At 43.2% G+C, this 16114-nt stretch overlaps 1 protein-coding gene across 5 annotated transcripts in view; it reads right to left on the reverse strand.

Moving 5' to 3' along the window:
* Window positions 1–16114, reverse strand: part of suco (SUN domain containing ossification factor) — a 101560-nt gene that overhangs the window by 44667 nt on the left and 40779 nt on the right. For 4 of the 5 annotated variants that reach the window (XM_056276539.1, XM_056276540.1, XM_056276538.1 and 1 more), the window contains exons 2-3: window positions 8081–8195; window positions 2353–2466 (exon numbers count right to left, since the gene is read on the reverse strand). In XM_056276539.1, the coding sequence (XP_056132514.1) occupies window positions 2353–2466; window positions 8081–8195 (229 nt within the window). Of the gene's footprint in view, window positions 1–2352; window positions 2467–4842; window positions 4863–8080; window positions 8196–16114 lie in introns of those variants that run through there. The other variant, XM_056276542.1, reaches the window with a different exon arrangement.

Consider the following 16114-nt stretch of genomic DNA (forward strand, 5'->3'; position numbering starts at 1 on the left):
ACTTGCTGCAGAGCTATTTACTAGGGATGCATTGATACCAATTTTTTTTTTCAGATTAAGTACAAGTACTTACATTTGGATACTTGCAAATACCAAGATTACCAATATGAGTACTTAATAATACCATTACAGCTCTAACAATGACTTTGAAAACATCTTGTTTTCATCAGATGTTCCTCACATTCTGACTGTATCAAATTAAATACACAACATCATGCTGTTGCTAAAATTTTAACATTCAATATTGTTTTCCTGGACAAACATGGCACTGACTGCATCTGTGTTGCATGTGGTTGTATGTCAGCCATGTTTTTTGAGGAAATTTGAAAAGAACAATGGAAAGAAGAACTGGAGTTTGTCCCTGGGAGCTGCAGCTGCCCACTGCTTCTATACAATAGGATGGGTTAAATGCAGAGAACAAATTTGTTGTAAGAATACAATTCATGGTAAGAATACAATGACAAAAATAAAGTGGCTTTCTTTTTGGCTTTCTAAATTTTTGCATGCATATTGAGTTTCACCAAGTGATAATGCAGTTGGTTATGCAGGGTTTGGAAGTGTAGGCTATATTAACTGGTACTAGAACTAGATTGTTTTAACTACAGGATCATAAATACACATTGATTTGATTGATTTATTTTAATGTCCAATGGGGAAAAAAACCCACAAGGTTGCATTACTGCATCGCATTGCCTCTTGAACAATGAGGTATTTATTTTAATCATTTTCAAACAGATTGCACTTTATTTTTTACACAGTTCTATATAGTTTTTACCTGTTGAAGCAGAAAACATGGCTGGATACAATACAGTCGTAGTTTAGCAAGTAAAAAAACCCTGCTCTGCCCCGCCTACGTGACGCGCCGTGTCCATACTGTCTGCACACTCATCCAAATTACACATGCTTGTAACTGTCATTTCTTGCGTCGTTTGGACAAATTAAACATCGAAGTGTTCGTCTGCTTCTCAGCCATCGCCCCGCATCATCTATCTGGCTCCATCTCCTCCTCTTCCCATACGAATGGTAAGAAAATGCGCTGCTCACTTTTCACATTTTCAGTAGGAATTGTCTAGCTGGGTATCGGGCGCAATTGTATCAGAGTAGTTTTACGAGTACAACTACGAGTACATGATACGAGTATCGGGTATTGATGCATCCCTAGTATTTATGCTTCATTAGTTCATTATTCCCCTTCACATTCTTACATACATAAATGTAGAATCACACTTTTAATACTCTTCTCTAAATATTCTTAACACTACAACACCCTTCCATCTACTTCAAAAATGTGCCATTTGTATTTTTCATGTCACCATCACACAGAGACAAGTTCCATATATATACAGAATATTTTTTTTGTGGATATACTTTAATGATCCCCGTAGGGAAATTATTTGATGAGCAATAAAGCTTTCCATGTGTACATTTAGATCTTTGGTGGATATCTACAGAGGCATTGATAGCTTTAGGTTTGTTTGCATGTGTTCAGGGGTGCCCCTAGCCAGGGCTCGAAATTAATGATGTCCCAATGTCCCGGGGACCATAAAAAAATCCTACTGGGACACAAATATATTTTGTCTGGGACAATTCCAGGACAGTGAAAAAAAATGTCAAAGTAAACTTCGAAATAGGTGTTATTTGCAAAGTCATTAATTATGAGTATCTAGACGTTACTTTGTCGTTTGAATAATTTAATAAAAACGTGTGAACAGTGAAACTACAGAAGGCTTACGTTCTTGCGGCACCTCACGATAGGGCAGTCAATCGCCTGTTCGTGCAAATCATAGAATGCATTCTACGTCATCCACTCTGCCAGTGGCTGCTGCTTGACTCGCGCCAATGCAACATTCATAGAGCCAGAGCGATAGACCCTCATCAATAACAGTTAAAAGAAGAAGAAGAAAGAAATGCTGAGGTGGTTGAATAAACAGCCCCCTGATGCAAGCCCCAATACTGCCGACTCCCGAAACGACTGCCGACTCCCGAAACTCCAGAAACTAATATTCATATGTTTAATAAAAGAATAAGTATTTTAAACTTATATGGTGGACCAGAGTCCATGGTGTGATGATTAAGTGACAAAAAAGGATCAAATTATATGTATTCTGCATAATTGGGAGGGCGACGACAAGAATTAAAATTTGGGACACTGTTGGTTATATCCGGGACAATACAAAGTAGAATTCGGGACAGTTGTGGGACACTGAGGAAAAAAGTTAATTTCGAGCCCTGGCCACCAGGTTGGGTCCCATGAAAAAATATCACGTATATTAATAAAACATTATAGATCTTATATTCTAATATTTAAAGGCCCCTGATCCCACCCCCATACAGCGCCACTGTGTGTGTTACCTGTTCATTATTTTCATGATGTGTTTTGGGTGGTGGCAGCAGCTCTAGTGCTGATGCCCTCTCCGTCTCAAGTACCACATCGTACGATGTGTGTGCCGACCATTCTTCCACCACCTGGGGAAAGACAACACATTATCTTCTTCATATGAACACAAGCACACTCGAGCACGTGCGCACACACACAATCACACAAACATGGACTTGAATAAAAACCATTTAAGAATAAGAAAAAAATAAATGTTTGAAACCCAGCCACTGAGGATGCACAAGCCAGTGCATTTTTAGTGCCGGTCCCAAGTCCGGATAAATGGGGAGGGTTGCGTCAGGAAGGGCATCCGGCGTAAAATCTTTGCAAAATCAAATATGCAGATCATAAATAAGATTTCCATACCGGATCAGTCGAGGCCGGGTTACCATCACCCACCACCAGTACTGTTAACCAGCAGGGTGCTGGTGGAAACTATGCTACTATTGGGCAAAGGAGAAGGAGAGGGGGAAGGCATGTCCAGAGGTAGCAAGAGAGGAGGAAGGGTAGGAGTGTGGAGGTGAGAGTCGGAACTTTGAATGTTGGCACTATGACTGGTAAAGGGAGAGAGCTGGCTGATATGATGGAAAGAAGAAAGGTAGGCATACTGTGTGTGCAAGAGACCAGGTGGAAGGGGAGTAAGGCCAAGAGTATCAGAGGTGGGTTCAAACTCTTCTACCATGGTGCGAATGGGAGGAGAAATGGTGTAGGGGTAATTCTGAAGGAAGAGTATGTCACGAGTGTGCTGGAGGTGAAGAGAGTGTCAGACAGAGTGATGAGTATGAAGCTGGAAGTCGAAGGTGTATAGCTGAATGTTATTAGTGCATATGCCCCGCAAGTTGGGTGTGAGATGGAAGAGAAGGAAGAATTCTGGAGTGAGTTGGATGATGTGGTGGAGAGGGTACCCAAGGAGGAGAGAGTGGTGATTGGAGTGGACTTCAATGGACATGTTGGTGAAGGGAACAGAGGTGATGAGGAGGTGATGGGTAGGTATGGTGCGCCAAGGAGGTGGATGGTGGTGGATTTTGCGAAGAGGATGGAAATGGCTGAGGTGAATACATATTTCAAGAAGAGGAAGAAACACAGGCTGACATACAAGAGTGGAGGAAAGTGCACACAGGTGGACTACATCTTATGTAGAAGGCGCAATCTAAAAGGGATTGGAGACTGCAAGGTGGTGACAGGGGAGAAGGTAGCTAGGCAGCATCGGATGGTGGTCTGTAGGATGACTTTGAAGACCAAGAAGAGGAAGCGAGTGAAGGCAGAGCCGAAGATCAAATGGTGGAAGTTGAAGAAGGAAGACTGTTGTGTGGCGTTCAGGCAGGAGTTAAGACAGGCACTAGGTGGTAGAGAAGAGCTGCCGGATGGCTGGGCAACCACTGCAGAAATAGTGAGGGAGACAGCTAGGAAGGTACTTGGTGTGTCATCAGGACAGAGGAAGGAAGACAAAGACACTTGGTGGTGGAATGAGGAAGTACAGCAAATTATACAGAGGAAGAGGTTGGCAAAGAAGAAGTGGGATAGTGAGAGAGATGAAGAAAGTAGACAGGAGTACAAGGAGACACAGCGTAAAGTGAAGAGAGAGGTGGCAAAGGCAAAGGAAAAGGCATATTGTGAGTTGTATATGTTAGACACTAAGGAAGGAGAAAAGGACTTGTACCGATTGGCTAGACAGAGGGACCGAGCTGCAAAGGATGTGCAACAAGTTAGGGCGATCACGGATAGAGATGGAAATGTGCTGACAAACGAGGAGAATGTGCTGAGAAGGTGGAAGGAGTACTTTGAGGGGCTGATGAATGAAGAAAATGAGAGAGAGAGAAGGTTGGATGATGTAGGGATAGTGAATCAGGAAGTTCAGTGGATTAGCAAGGAGGAAGTGAGGGCAGCTATGAAGAAGATGAAGAATGGAAAGGCAGTTGGTCCTGATGACATACCTTTGGAGGCATGGAGATGTTTAGGAGAGAAGGCAGTGGAGTTTTTAACTAGATTGTTTAACACAATCTTGGAAAGTGAAAGGATGCCTGAGGAGTGGGGAAGAAGCATACTGGTACCGATTTTCAAGAACAAGGGCGATGTGCAGAACTGTAGCAACTACAGAGGTATAAAGTTGATCAGCCACAGCATGAAGATATGGGAAAGAGTAGTAGAAGCTAAGTTCAGAGAGGTGACGATTAGCGAGCAGCAGTATGGTTTCATGCCACAAAAGAGCACCACAGATGCGATGTTTGCTTTGAGAATGTTGATCAAGAAGTATAGAGAAGGCCAGAAGGAGTTACATTGAGTCTTTGTAGATTTAGAGAAAGCATACGACAGGGTGCCGAGAGAGGTGGTGTGGTATTGTATGAGGAAGTCGGGAGTTGCAGAGAAGCATGTAGGAGTGGTGCAGGATATGTATGAGGGAAGTGGGACAATGGTGAGGTGTGCGGTTGGAATGACAGATAGGTTCAAGGTGGAGGTGGAATTACATCAAGGATCGGCTCTGAGCCCTTTCTTGTTTGCAATGGTGATGGACAGGTTGACGGACAAGATCAGGCAGGAGTCTCCATGGACGATGATGTTCGCAGATGACATTGTGATCTGTAGTGAGAGTAGGGTGCAGGTTGAGGAGAGCCTGGAGAGGTGGAGGTATGCACTGGAGAGAAGAGGAATGAAAGTCAGTAGGAGCAAGACGGAATACCTATGTATGAATGAGAGGGAGGACAGTGGAATGGTCAGGATGCAAGGAGTGGAGGTGACGAAGGCATGAGTTTGAATACTTGGGGTTAACTGTCCAAAGTAACGGGGAGTGCAGGAGAGAGGTGAAGAAGAGTGCAGGCAGGGTGGAGTGGGTGGACAAGAGTGTCAGGAGTGATTTGCAACAGTAGGGTACTAGCAAGAGTTAAAGGGAAGGTTTACAAGATGGTTGTGAGACCAGCTATGTTATATGGTTTGGAGACAGTGGCACTGACGAAAAGACAGAAGGCAGAGCTGGAGGTGGCAGAGTTGAAGATGCTAAGATTTTCACTGGGCGTGACGAAGGAGGACAGGATTAGGAATGATTATATTAGAGGGACCGCTCAAGGTGGACGGTTTGGAGACAAAGCAAGAGAGGCAAGATTGAGATGGTTTGGACATGAGTGGAGGAGAGATGCTGGGTATATTGGGAGAAGGATGCTGAATATGGAGCTGCAAGGGAAGAGGAAAAGAGGAAGGCCAAAGAGGAGGTTTATGGATGTGGTGAGGGAAGATATGCAGGTGGCTGGTATGACAGAGGAATATGCAGAAGACAGGAAGAAATGGAAATGAATGATCCGCTGTGGCGGATAATTGGCAACAGGAGCAGCTGAAAGTAATAGTAGTAAAACTATAAATGTTTGAGAAAGTTCCTGAAAATAGTTTGAATGAGGCCTCTGACTAAATTCAACAATAACTGTGGTTAAACATTTAGATTGAATGTAAATAGACAATCCAATTCCGTTGAGAGTCACAAAGGAGGACGAGGAAAGGATTTAGTAAGTACACCACTACACCACACACTGACGGCAGCAAACAAATGGGGGAAAATGAGTTTGCATCTCAGGTTTTGAAATGGCTATTTGTTGACAGAAAGTGGGAGGAAACAAAGACTTTGTTATCACGCTGCTGAAAGACTGACAGGTCTGTTCAATTGCCCTGGCATGCCTGCTTGCTGCTGGACCTCAAACAATGATGTTCCTTCTTCTGTACACACATACCCAAATGCACTCGCTCACTTCCCTAAATCTCTGGCACGAGAGAGAGAGAGAGAGAGAGAGAGAGAGAGAGAGAGAGAGAGAGAGAGAGAGAGAGAGAGAGAGAGAGAGAGCGAGCGAGAGACACACACACAGACACATACATGAGACGAGTGTCCATTCATGAAAGCTGAAGGGATTTTAACACTTAACCCAAGGCAAGCTCTCACCCAGTATCAGCCCACCTCAACCCTGCCCTTTCCTCCAACACCCCTTGCCCTACATATTAGTTTGAGTGGGGGGGATAGAGGCCCAGAGTCCAGCTAAGGTGGATTAGTCTCTTGCTTCAGTCATCTAGTGAGACTGCAAAGAACTGAGTGCTAAGAAAAGTTTGAACTCAACCGTGAACTCTGAACCAGACAACTGGCCCTCGCCTATGTCACAACCACCACCATGATCATTGCTCTCACTGTGTACTGATAGAAGCAGGGTGGTTTCCGATACTCTTTAACAGGGCTGGTTGGCAGTGGCTCCAAAGTTCATCCCAGGGATACATATGACTATCTCTTGTCTGGGGAAGGGAGATATATGGTATGGACACTGATTATGTTGGTTTCTGACTCAACCGCTCCTGTCTTAGTGAGGAGTAACGAAGACTTGTGTAACATCCTCAGCTCATAACTTCTCCCTCCCTCTACCAAGAGACCTGCTTTTGTAACCAAACGCTCTCATGTACTCCTCAGTGATCATTCACAGTGACTGGCTCACAATCCTACATGACCCATCGACCATCACACACTTCAGCCAAGTCTTACCACAGGTGGCCAAGCCAATTACAATTGTTTAGCATGCCAAAGCTATGCCATTTTACATGACAGGATGAGCAGCCCAGAGGATGTTTAGAAATTGGCAACAACATGGTTTATGAAATGGATAGTTTCAAGTCAACAGTTCTGATTGGCTGAGCTATATTCAAGGTTATTATATTGCAGCGAATTAGGGGGGCAGCCCGGGAACCACCGCAGCCGGGAGGCTAACTCGTATCTCCTGCAGCACAGGCGACAATGTTAACCAGTCAACTAAAGGGTCCGACCCATTAGCCAAGGGCTAACGTGTCTACTCATTCGTGTACGTTACACTACCCCCCTCCCTCGGGATAGGGCATCCCCGGCCGGACCGTCACAGCTGGGGATCCTGATTCTGACACCAATGTAGCGAATTTGGGGGGCAGCTCAGCCAGACCGTCACAGCCGGGATGCGAACTCGGATTTCCCTCACCGCGAGCGACAACGTTAACCAGTCGACTAAAGGGTCCAACCCGTTAGCCAAGGGCTAATGTGTCTACTTATTTGTGTACGTTACGCTTTAGACACGTTAGCTCTTGGCTAACGGGTCGGACCCATTAGTCGACTGGTTAAAGTTGTCGCCTGTGGTGAAGGAGATACGGGTTCGTGTCCCAGCTGCGGCGGCTCCCGGGCTGCCCCACTAAGTCGCTGCATTGGTGTCAGGAGTGGGATCCCCAGCTGTGACGGTCTAGCCAGGGATGCCCTATTCCGAAGGAGGGGGGTAGTGTAACGTACACGAATAAGTAGACACGTTAGCCCATGGCTAACGGGTCAGACCCTTTAGTTGACTGGTTAATGTTGTCACCCGCGGTGCGGGAAATCCGAGTCCGCATCCGCGTCCCCGCTGTGGCGGTTCCCGGACTGCCCCCCAAATTCGCTACAATATATTCAAAGTTTACTGTAAAATGCCAAAGAAATGAACAGCTGTGACTATATGTGAATTCAAATACAAAAGCACCAACTAAATATTCCCACTAATACTGGTGCAGTCAAAATAACAGTTATTTGTCATTGTCACTGAAATGAATGATAAGGCTAATTGACCATATGCATTGTTTTATATTATAATGGGTACATTACCACCTTCTTATAGAGCAAAAAGCAACTGTAGGGTATTCTTTATGTAGTGAGTTGAGGCCATTCAACATACCTTGAACAATTCAACATACCTTGTTCTGCATGGAGTCCTGCTCCTGGTTGTAGCCATGACGATCTCTGTCCCCGGCAGACTGACCTGGATCAGACAAACTCCGCTCTGAACAATAAACATGACAACTAGGGTACCTGAAACAAAGAAAAACACACATACACACAGTTGCAGAAGTGAGTCATAGCACATACTGTCGAAATAGACTGCAAGGGGACATCATCATGTCAAATGTACAACAGGGACACAAGAGATAGATATACGAACAAAAACAGTAAGAGCAACATACAGGCCAACACAACACCTGTTGTCAGATTAACCAGTGAGGAAAGGAGGGGGAAAAAATAGATCTCTCATCACCAAAAAACAGTTTCACCTTGTGCCTAGCCAAACAATATAGGCTAGAAGACAACGATTTAGCATAAACAACATAGGAAAGTGAGGCAAGTGGAGCCCGCCCCTTAGACAGACAGGCTCAGCTACTATGTCATGACATCACATCCTCCACAGTGAGTGCACTTCCCTCTGAGGGAGGACCACCGACACGTGCTCTGTAGGCACAGGCACTGCACTGAGTGGAGGAAGAGAGCCTGGGGAGCTGCATGAGAGTGTGGCAGAGAGAAGGAGAACATTTGGAAAGAGTGGGAGAGAGAAGGGGGGGGGCAAAAAATAAAGAAAGAAAGAAATAATAATCAAGTGGAAAAACAAGTCAGAAAAATTAGATACAGGTGCAAAAACCAGTGCTGGGCGATATGGAAAATATTACCACAATAATCATGATATCTACTTATAAAGCAAAGAATCCAACTGGAGCTCATCACATTGAACTGTTGAGTCATGTAAAGAAATAGTTTTTAAATAATACTCCCTCAAATATTTCCAGACCTCATTTTGCTATCATTGACTTAGACAGCAAAACTGTTCGTCACGATATGACAATATCCCAGTTTCATTCCAATACAATACAACTGCAAGACGGAAAAACGATAGCATTGAATTATTGCCTCGCCCTATAGCACCCCTGGGGCCAATGGAAAAAATAAAACCATGAAAAACATTAAAGCAAAAGACCCTTGTTTTTATGCATGCAATCATCCAAGCTGCTGTCGGCAAACTCCGCTCTCTGTCAGTTTGGACCACGGTTCCCTTCCTTCTCGTTCTCACTCTCCTCATCTACATTTCTATCCACGTGTTTCAAGGCTCCACAGGTCATCATTATTACACCCTTCTAAGCCTTTTCTTTTCTTACAACTAATCCAATATTGTTCCAACACACTGGTCCGGATAATGCATAGCAAGTGTGTGTGTGTGTGAGAGAGAGAGACAGTGAGGGTAGCAGTTTAGGCTTACTACTTCTCTTTCTCTGTCACATGGCAGAGACAAACTCCCACACATTTAATGCATACATTTTTCTACAGTAAGTGTACCATTACGTGTATGATTCTGCAGGGTTAACCAATGTCTACTGTCTAGCATGGCATTAAAACACAGTTGCTATTCACCTACAATGTGCCCAGGGCCAACTCAGCCTTCAAATATGCAGCACACAGAACATTATGTCTGCCAAACAAAGGGGCTACTGTAAAAGTGTCCTCAGCTTTCTAACACAGAAGTACTTGTTTGATACTGTAAAGACAAACTCCCAAATTAGTGGCATTTGTGTATCTAAGGAAAGAAAAACATCAGATCCCTGACATAGTGCTATTCAACCCTGTTCCATGAAAGGCCATGTGCATGCAGGTTCGATTTTGTTTTTTCCTGTCAACCGCAGGCAAAACTTAATGCTGGATGGACCAGTGACATAGGTCAGCCCCTCCTTATATAGGTCCTTGTCATACGTCCCTAAAGAATCCCCTCACCAAAATAATGAGGGGTAGAGAACTCTGGTTCCATGAATTCTGGATGCCCAGAGTAGGGTTGGGCATCGTTTGGATTTTAACGATTCCGATTCTGATTCTGGTCCTTAAAGATTCTCGATTCCGGTTCTTTGAGAGACGGGGTCAAAACAGGTCACATGCTTATTTCATAGAAGAAAATGTTACTTACAAAAAAACTTTATACAAGCCATTCTGATTTAAGAACGGATCATTCATGTGAATGTCTCATTCTTATATTTACATTTACAACTGTCTTCATACATGAAGATGAAGAAATAAAGACAGTTACAACCTGATCCGAATGTCCAAGTATTATACTCCTTAAATCAGAAACAGTTGTTTAGAAAAATTAGCATATCTGCCTTCTCAGGCTGTATACACGAGCATTCAGCACAGAAAAAAAAAAACAAATTTCAGTATTTGCATACAGTTTATAGCAATTTGCTCATGTATAAGTTGTTTGATGTCTCACTGTTGCGAATAAGACAAACATTATTAATTTTCCCTTACCCGACTGTGATGAGGTGCAGCTTGCCGTTTGCAAAGGGTTAGCTGAAGAGGACGCCGAGGCTGGAGATGGAGACCGGCGCAACGTGTCAAACACGGTACCCTGGTTAATTTGTACACCGTGTAGGTGAAGGTGTTTGGCCATATTTGTTGTGTATCCTCCCTTGCACGAAATAATTTTGCCACACGCGTTGCACTGTGCCAACCCTTCATTTTTCAAGGCAAAATGAAGCCACATTTTCGACTGCCGCTTGCTCTGGTCCATGATGGCACACATTTAATTTGCAGAGGCAGAAACTATGGAAGCTGCATGCCGCCACCACGGAAACTGAAACTAACTTTAGCGCAAGTGAAATTTATTTAGGAACCGATAGGCAGAATCAAAATTTGAATTTCTTTACGATTCCTTTGGAATCGGAATTTTGGAACCAGTTCTCAATGCCCAACCCTAGCCCAGAGATTTTTTTTTTCCCCCATCCCAAAACCACATAAGCTGATTTCACAAATGAGCACACCTTCAACAAGACATAGGAGGACCAATTAGTGAAATCAGCTGGTGTAGTGTTGGGATGGAAAGAAACCTGGCATAGCCATGGCTCTTCTTGGCACATGGTTAAACACAGATGAAAAAAAAAAAAAAAACAAGATGACAAACCATAAAGAAAAAGAGCAAAATGGGTGATGGTGAGATAAGACAAATGAAACAAGAGGCATGGGAATGAAAGAAAATGTGAATAGATAGTAATAAGAGAGCAGAGAGAGACTATTCTTTTTGGCTGGACCGGACCAGCAGGCCAGCCCTACAAACACGAATGTCGGTGAGGGACCATGTTTAGCGTGACTGACTGACTGAGTGATCATGTTTACACGACTGGGCCCACTGGATCAGGTGACCAACGATGTCACTTAAGTTACACGATTTGTCGACCAAACAACGACGTCGCTGGTAAACATGGAAGTGGTTTCAAAATGAATCGGCGCAGCGGTTCCAGCTCATTCCACATTTATCACACGCTAATGAATGGAATATATATTCGTGGGTACTACAGAAAGGCTAAGAACAGAATATTTTGCTGCTCTTTCCACATCTGGTTACGCACTCTAACAGTCCAGCATAGAGCAGAGTAGGAGAGAAATCAGCTGTCCATGCACTGAGAGGTATGAGGGAAAGTGCAGAGTTAAAGCATCCCAAATAATCACTGACAAAACACTCAGTACAGAGTGTGTCTTACGGCAGTGTAGAAAGCCAGTGTAGAAAAGCGCACCAATCACAGGATCCCAAAGTATTTATTTATATATATCCAAATGCATATGTTCACTTTACTCTGCACTGTTCACTTTCAGCCATACCACTCCTGCACTATGTACAGATAGATACATTTATCATCTGTATTACAACTACATACCTCTGTATACTGTTGCATTATCATGTCTACTGTTAATTTCAGATTTAATGTGGGAAATTTAATTTAGTTTGAATTTAAGTTTATTCTTCTCTGGCCTGTATACACTTAATGTTGGCTTACTTTTAGTCTATTTTTTGCTATTTTTACTTAGTTTTAATTTCTCAGGCTTGATTGTAAATACTGTAATTTGATAATTTTTAATTTGATATTTTTTTTAATTTTATTTCTTTGATTTTTAGATATTTTTATTTTCACCTTAATCTGTTTATGTCCTATTCTTTAGCTTTTCTTTTTTTTTTAAGGTTGAACTGATGCCTAAGCATTTCATTGCCAGCAACGCCTGTCATGCTATATTGTTGTTCATTGGACAAACTTAAACATTGCATAAGTGCTGCACATGGTAATATACCCAGCAAGGGAAACCTGAGAGTCAAGAAGCATACAGACACTTGGGAGGGTGGCATGAACCATGGGCTAATATAGCTGTTGGCTAAACTTGGAACCATAGCGTTGAACTATGTAGCATTTCAAATGTCACATTGCCTACAGTTGAAGTGGGAAGTTTACATACACCTTAGCCAAATACATTTGAACTCAGTTTTTCACAATTCCTAACATTTAATGCTAGTAAACGTTCCCTGTCTTAGGTCAGTTAGGATGACTATTTTAAGAACGTGAAAAGTCAGAATAATAGAGAGAATAATTTATTTCAGCTTTTATTTCCTTCATCACATTCCCAGAGTGTCAGAAGTTTACTTCCACTTAGTATTTAATAGCATTGCCTTTAAATAGTTTAACTTAGGTCAAACGTTTCCGGTAGCCTTCCACAAGCTTCTCACAATAAGTTGCTGGAATTTTGGCCCATTCCTCCTTACAGAACTAGTGTAACCGAGTCAGGTTTGTAGGCCTCCTTGCTCGTATTTTCTATTGGATTGAGGTCAGCGCTTTGTAATGGCCACTCCAATACCTTGACTTTGTTGTCCTTAAGCCAATTTGCCACAACTCTGGAAGTATGCTTGGGGTCCTTGTCCATTTAGGGGACCCATTTGCAACCAAGCTTTAACTTCCTGGCTTAGGTTTTGAGATGTTGCTTCAATATATCCACATAATTTCCCTTCCTCATGATGCCATCTATTTTATTAAGTGCACCAGTCCCTCCTGCAGCGAAGGATCACCACAACATGATGCTTCCACCCCCATGCTTCACTGTTGGGATGGTGTTCTTCGGCTTGCAAGCCTCCCTCTTATTCCTCCAAACATAACGATCGTCATTATGGTCAAACAGATTAATTTTTGTTTCATCAGACCAGAGGACATTTCTATTTTCATTTCATTAAAAAATGAGTTTTAATGACTTCAACCTAAGTGTATGTAAACTTCTGACTTCAACTGTATGTGAAAGAATGGAGTTATATAGTCAGTCTGGATGGAATGAAGCCTGCTACTAGTTTAAGGACAGTAATTATAGTCTCAAACTCAGTTACCTCTCAGATGCAAACCTGAGGTGGCTATTTTATTGACAGTCTTGCGTTGTACAGTTTATTGGGCATGGAAGTGGCTCAACCAGATAGCATACAGCACATCATCTTGGCTCAGGCCTAATTGCAACATCGTAGGTTTGCATTAGGGATGCGCAAATGTTAATAGTTTTCCAAGTCGACTAGTCTGAAGGATGTCTGAGCAAATAGTTGGTTTGTCAGTCTCAAGGGAGCCTGGTTAATAAAGTTCTACTTTTCCTGAACCCACTCACTTTAAGTGAAGATATATGATTGCTATCTTGGCCAATGCACAAATTCACAATAACAGATGGAGGTAATTTATTCATTTATTTTAAACATCGGACGTACCTGGTTTCGGATGCGGGGCAAGAACGGAGATGGAGATGGAGGTGGATGAGTTTGGAAAAGGAAAGAAATTTCAAGTTATAGAGATATAGTGAGAATGAAAGAGAAATCTATTAAAGAGAAATCCACTTGGCTGGAATAGAACTAACTGGGCTCAAGGACAGATTTGGAGTTCTGTCTGACAAATAAAGTTGCGAGTTGGATTAAAGACAAACTTGGCGATGTCAAGATGCTAAAAGAAGTGGATTGGTCATTGTTGGATGTATGTCACAGACAACTGAAGAAGGCATTGGAAATATCTGCGTTAGAAGGTTACCAAGTGTCATGTTTCCCACTTAACAGAAGAGTTCCAGTAAAGGGTGTTGTTGTTGATGGAGTACCATATGTGATCTATGCAAGTAAATTTAAAAAATGTACCAGAGTTTTTGACAGTCACAGAATGTTCAGGATGAGTGAAGGAGAAAGGTGGGCAACAAGATCTCTTAGGCAGGATTTCTGATTCAAAGTCCAACATCACAAAGTATCCTTGGATCATATCAGTTACCCTGTAAGGCATTTTGTTCCCAAACCCATTCACTGCAGACATAGTTGGAAATTTAGACACAGCTCACTTGCGTGTAGACATGATTTGGGTATATGTGGTAAATGTGGAGATGAGACATGCAGTGGTAGAACTGTGGTACAGAACCTAAGGGTAATCAGTGTGGGGGGAGTCATGAGGGATGGCAAGCAGACTGTCCAAGGAGAAAGAAAGACATGGAAGTCATGAGGACCAGGTCCGAGAGAGGGCCAAGTCATGAGGAAGCAGCTAGGAAAGAAAATATTCAAGAATTAAGGGAGAACAAATCAGGCAGTAAGCATGACGAATATTGTTTTTGTAAGAATAAGATCCCCCCCCCCCCCAATTGTACTTGGCCAGTTACCCTATTTTCCGAGACCATCCTGGTCGCTGCTCCACCCCCTCTGCCAATCCGGGGAGGGCTGCAGACTATCACACGTCTCCTCCAATACATGTGGACTCGCCAGCCGCTTCTTTTCACCTGACAGTGAGGAGTTTTGCCAGGGGGACGTAGCATGTGGGAGGATCACGTTATTCCCCCCAGTTCCCCCTCCCCCCCAAAACAGGCACCCCGACCAACCAGAGGAGGCACTAGAGCAGCGACCAGGACACATACCCACAATCGGGCTTCCCACCCGCAGACACGGCCAATTGTGTCTGGAGGGATGCCTGACCAAGCCAGAGGTAACACAGGGATTCGAATCAGCAAGCCCCGTGTTGGTAGGCAACGGAATAGACTGCTACGCTACCCGGACGCCTTTGCAAAGACAAGATTAAGTTCTTAGCATTACTGGCCATGGTGATTAACTGTGCCATTAAAGCAGACACACTAAGAAAAGGACCTCACTTGTAAGATTTGTTTTTGTTTTTGCATCATTACCGTGCCCTTGTCAAGGGAAGTCTGTCATGCTGATACTTAACCAATGCTGAGAGGTGACGTTTCAGTGTTGTTCAATATACAAACCCCAATTCCAATGAAGTTGGGACATTGTGTAAAACATAAATAAAAACAAAATACAATGATTTGCAAATCCTTTTCGACCTATATTCAATTGAATACACTACAAAGACAAGATATTTAATGTTCAAACTGATAAACTTTATTATTTTTTTGAAAATATTCACTCATTTTGAATTTGATGCCTGCAACACGTTCCAAAAAAGCTGGGACAGGGCCATGTTTACCACTGTGTTGCATCACCTTTCCTTTTAACAACACTCAATAAGCGTTTGGGAACTGAGGACACCAATTGCTGAAGCTTTGTAGGGGGAATTCTTTCCCATTCTTGCTTGATGTACGACTTCATTTGCTCAAGAGTCCGGGGTCTCCGTTGTCGTATTTTGCGCTTCATAATGCGCCACACATTTTCAATGGGAGACAGGTCTGGACTGCAGGCAGGCCAGTCCAGTACCTGCACTCTTTTACTATGACGCCACGCTGTTGTAACACGTGCAGAATGTGGCTTGGCATTGTCTTGCTGAAATAAGCAGGGACGTCCCTGAAAAAGACATCACTTGGACGGCAGCATATGTTGCTCCAAAACCTGTATGTATCTTTCAGCATTAATGGTGCCTTCACAGATTTGCAAGCTACCCATGCCTTGGGCACTAACAACCCCCCCCCCCATACCATCACAGATGCTGGCTTTTGAACTTTGCGCTGATAACAATCTGGATGGTCCTTTTCCTCTTAAGCCCGGAGGACACGACGTCCATGATTTCCAAAAACAATTTGAAATGTGGACTCGTCAGACCACAGCACACTTTTCTACTTTGCATCAATCCATCTAAGATGAGCTCGGGCCCAGAGAAGCGAGCGGCGTTTCTGGGTGCTGTTGATATATGGCTTTCGATTTGCATGGT

This window comes from Lampris incognitus, chromosome 3 (genome assembly GCF_029633865.1).
Source record: "Lampris incognitus isolate fLamInc1 chromosome 3, fLamInc1.hap2, whole genome shotgun sequence".
In the NCBI taxonomy this organism is placed as follows: Eukaryota; Metazoa; Chordata; class Actinopteri; order Lampriformes; family Lampridae; genus Lampris; species Lampris incognitus.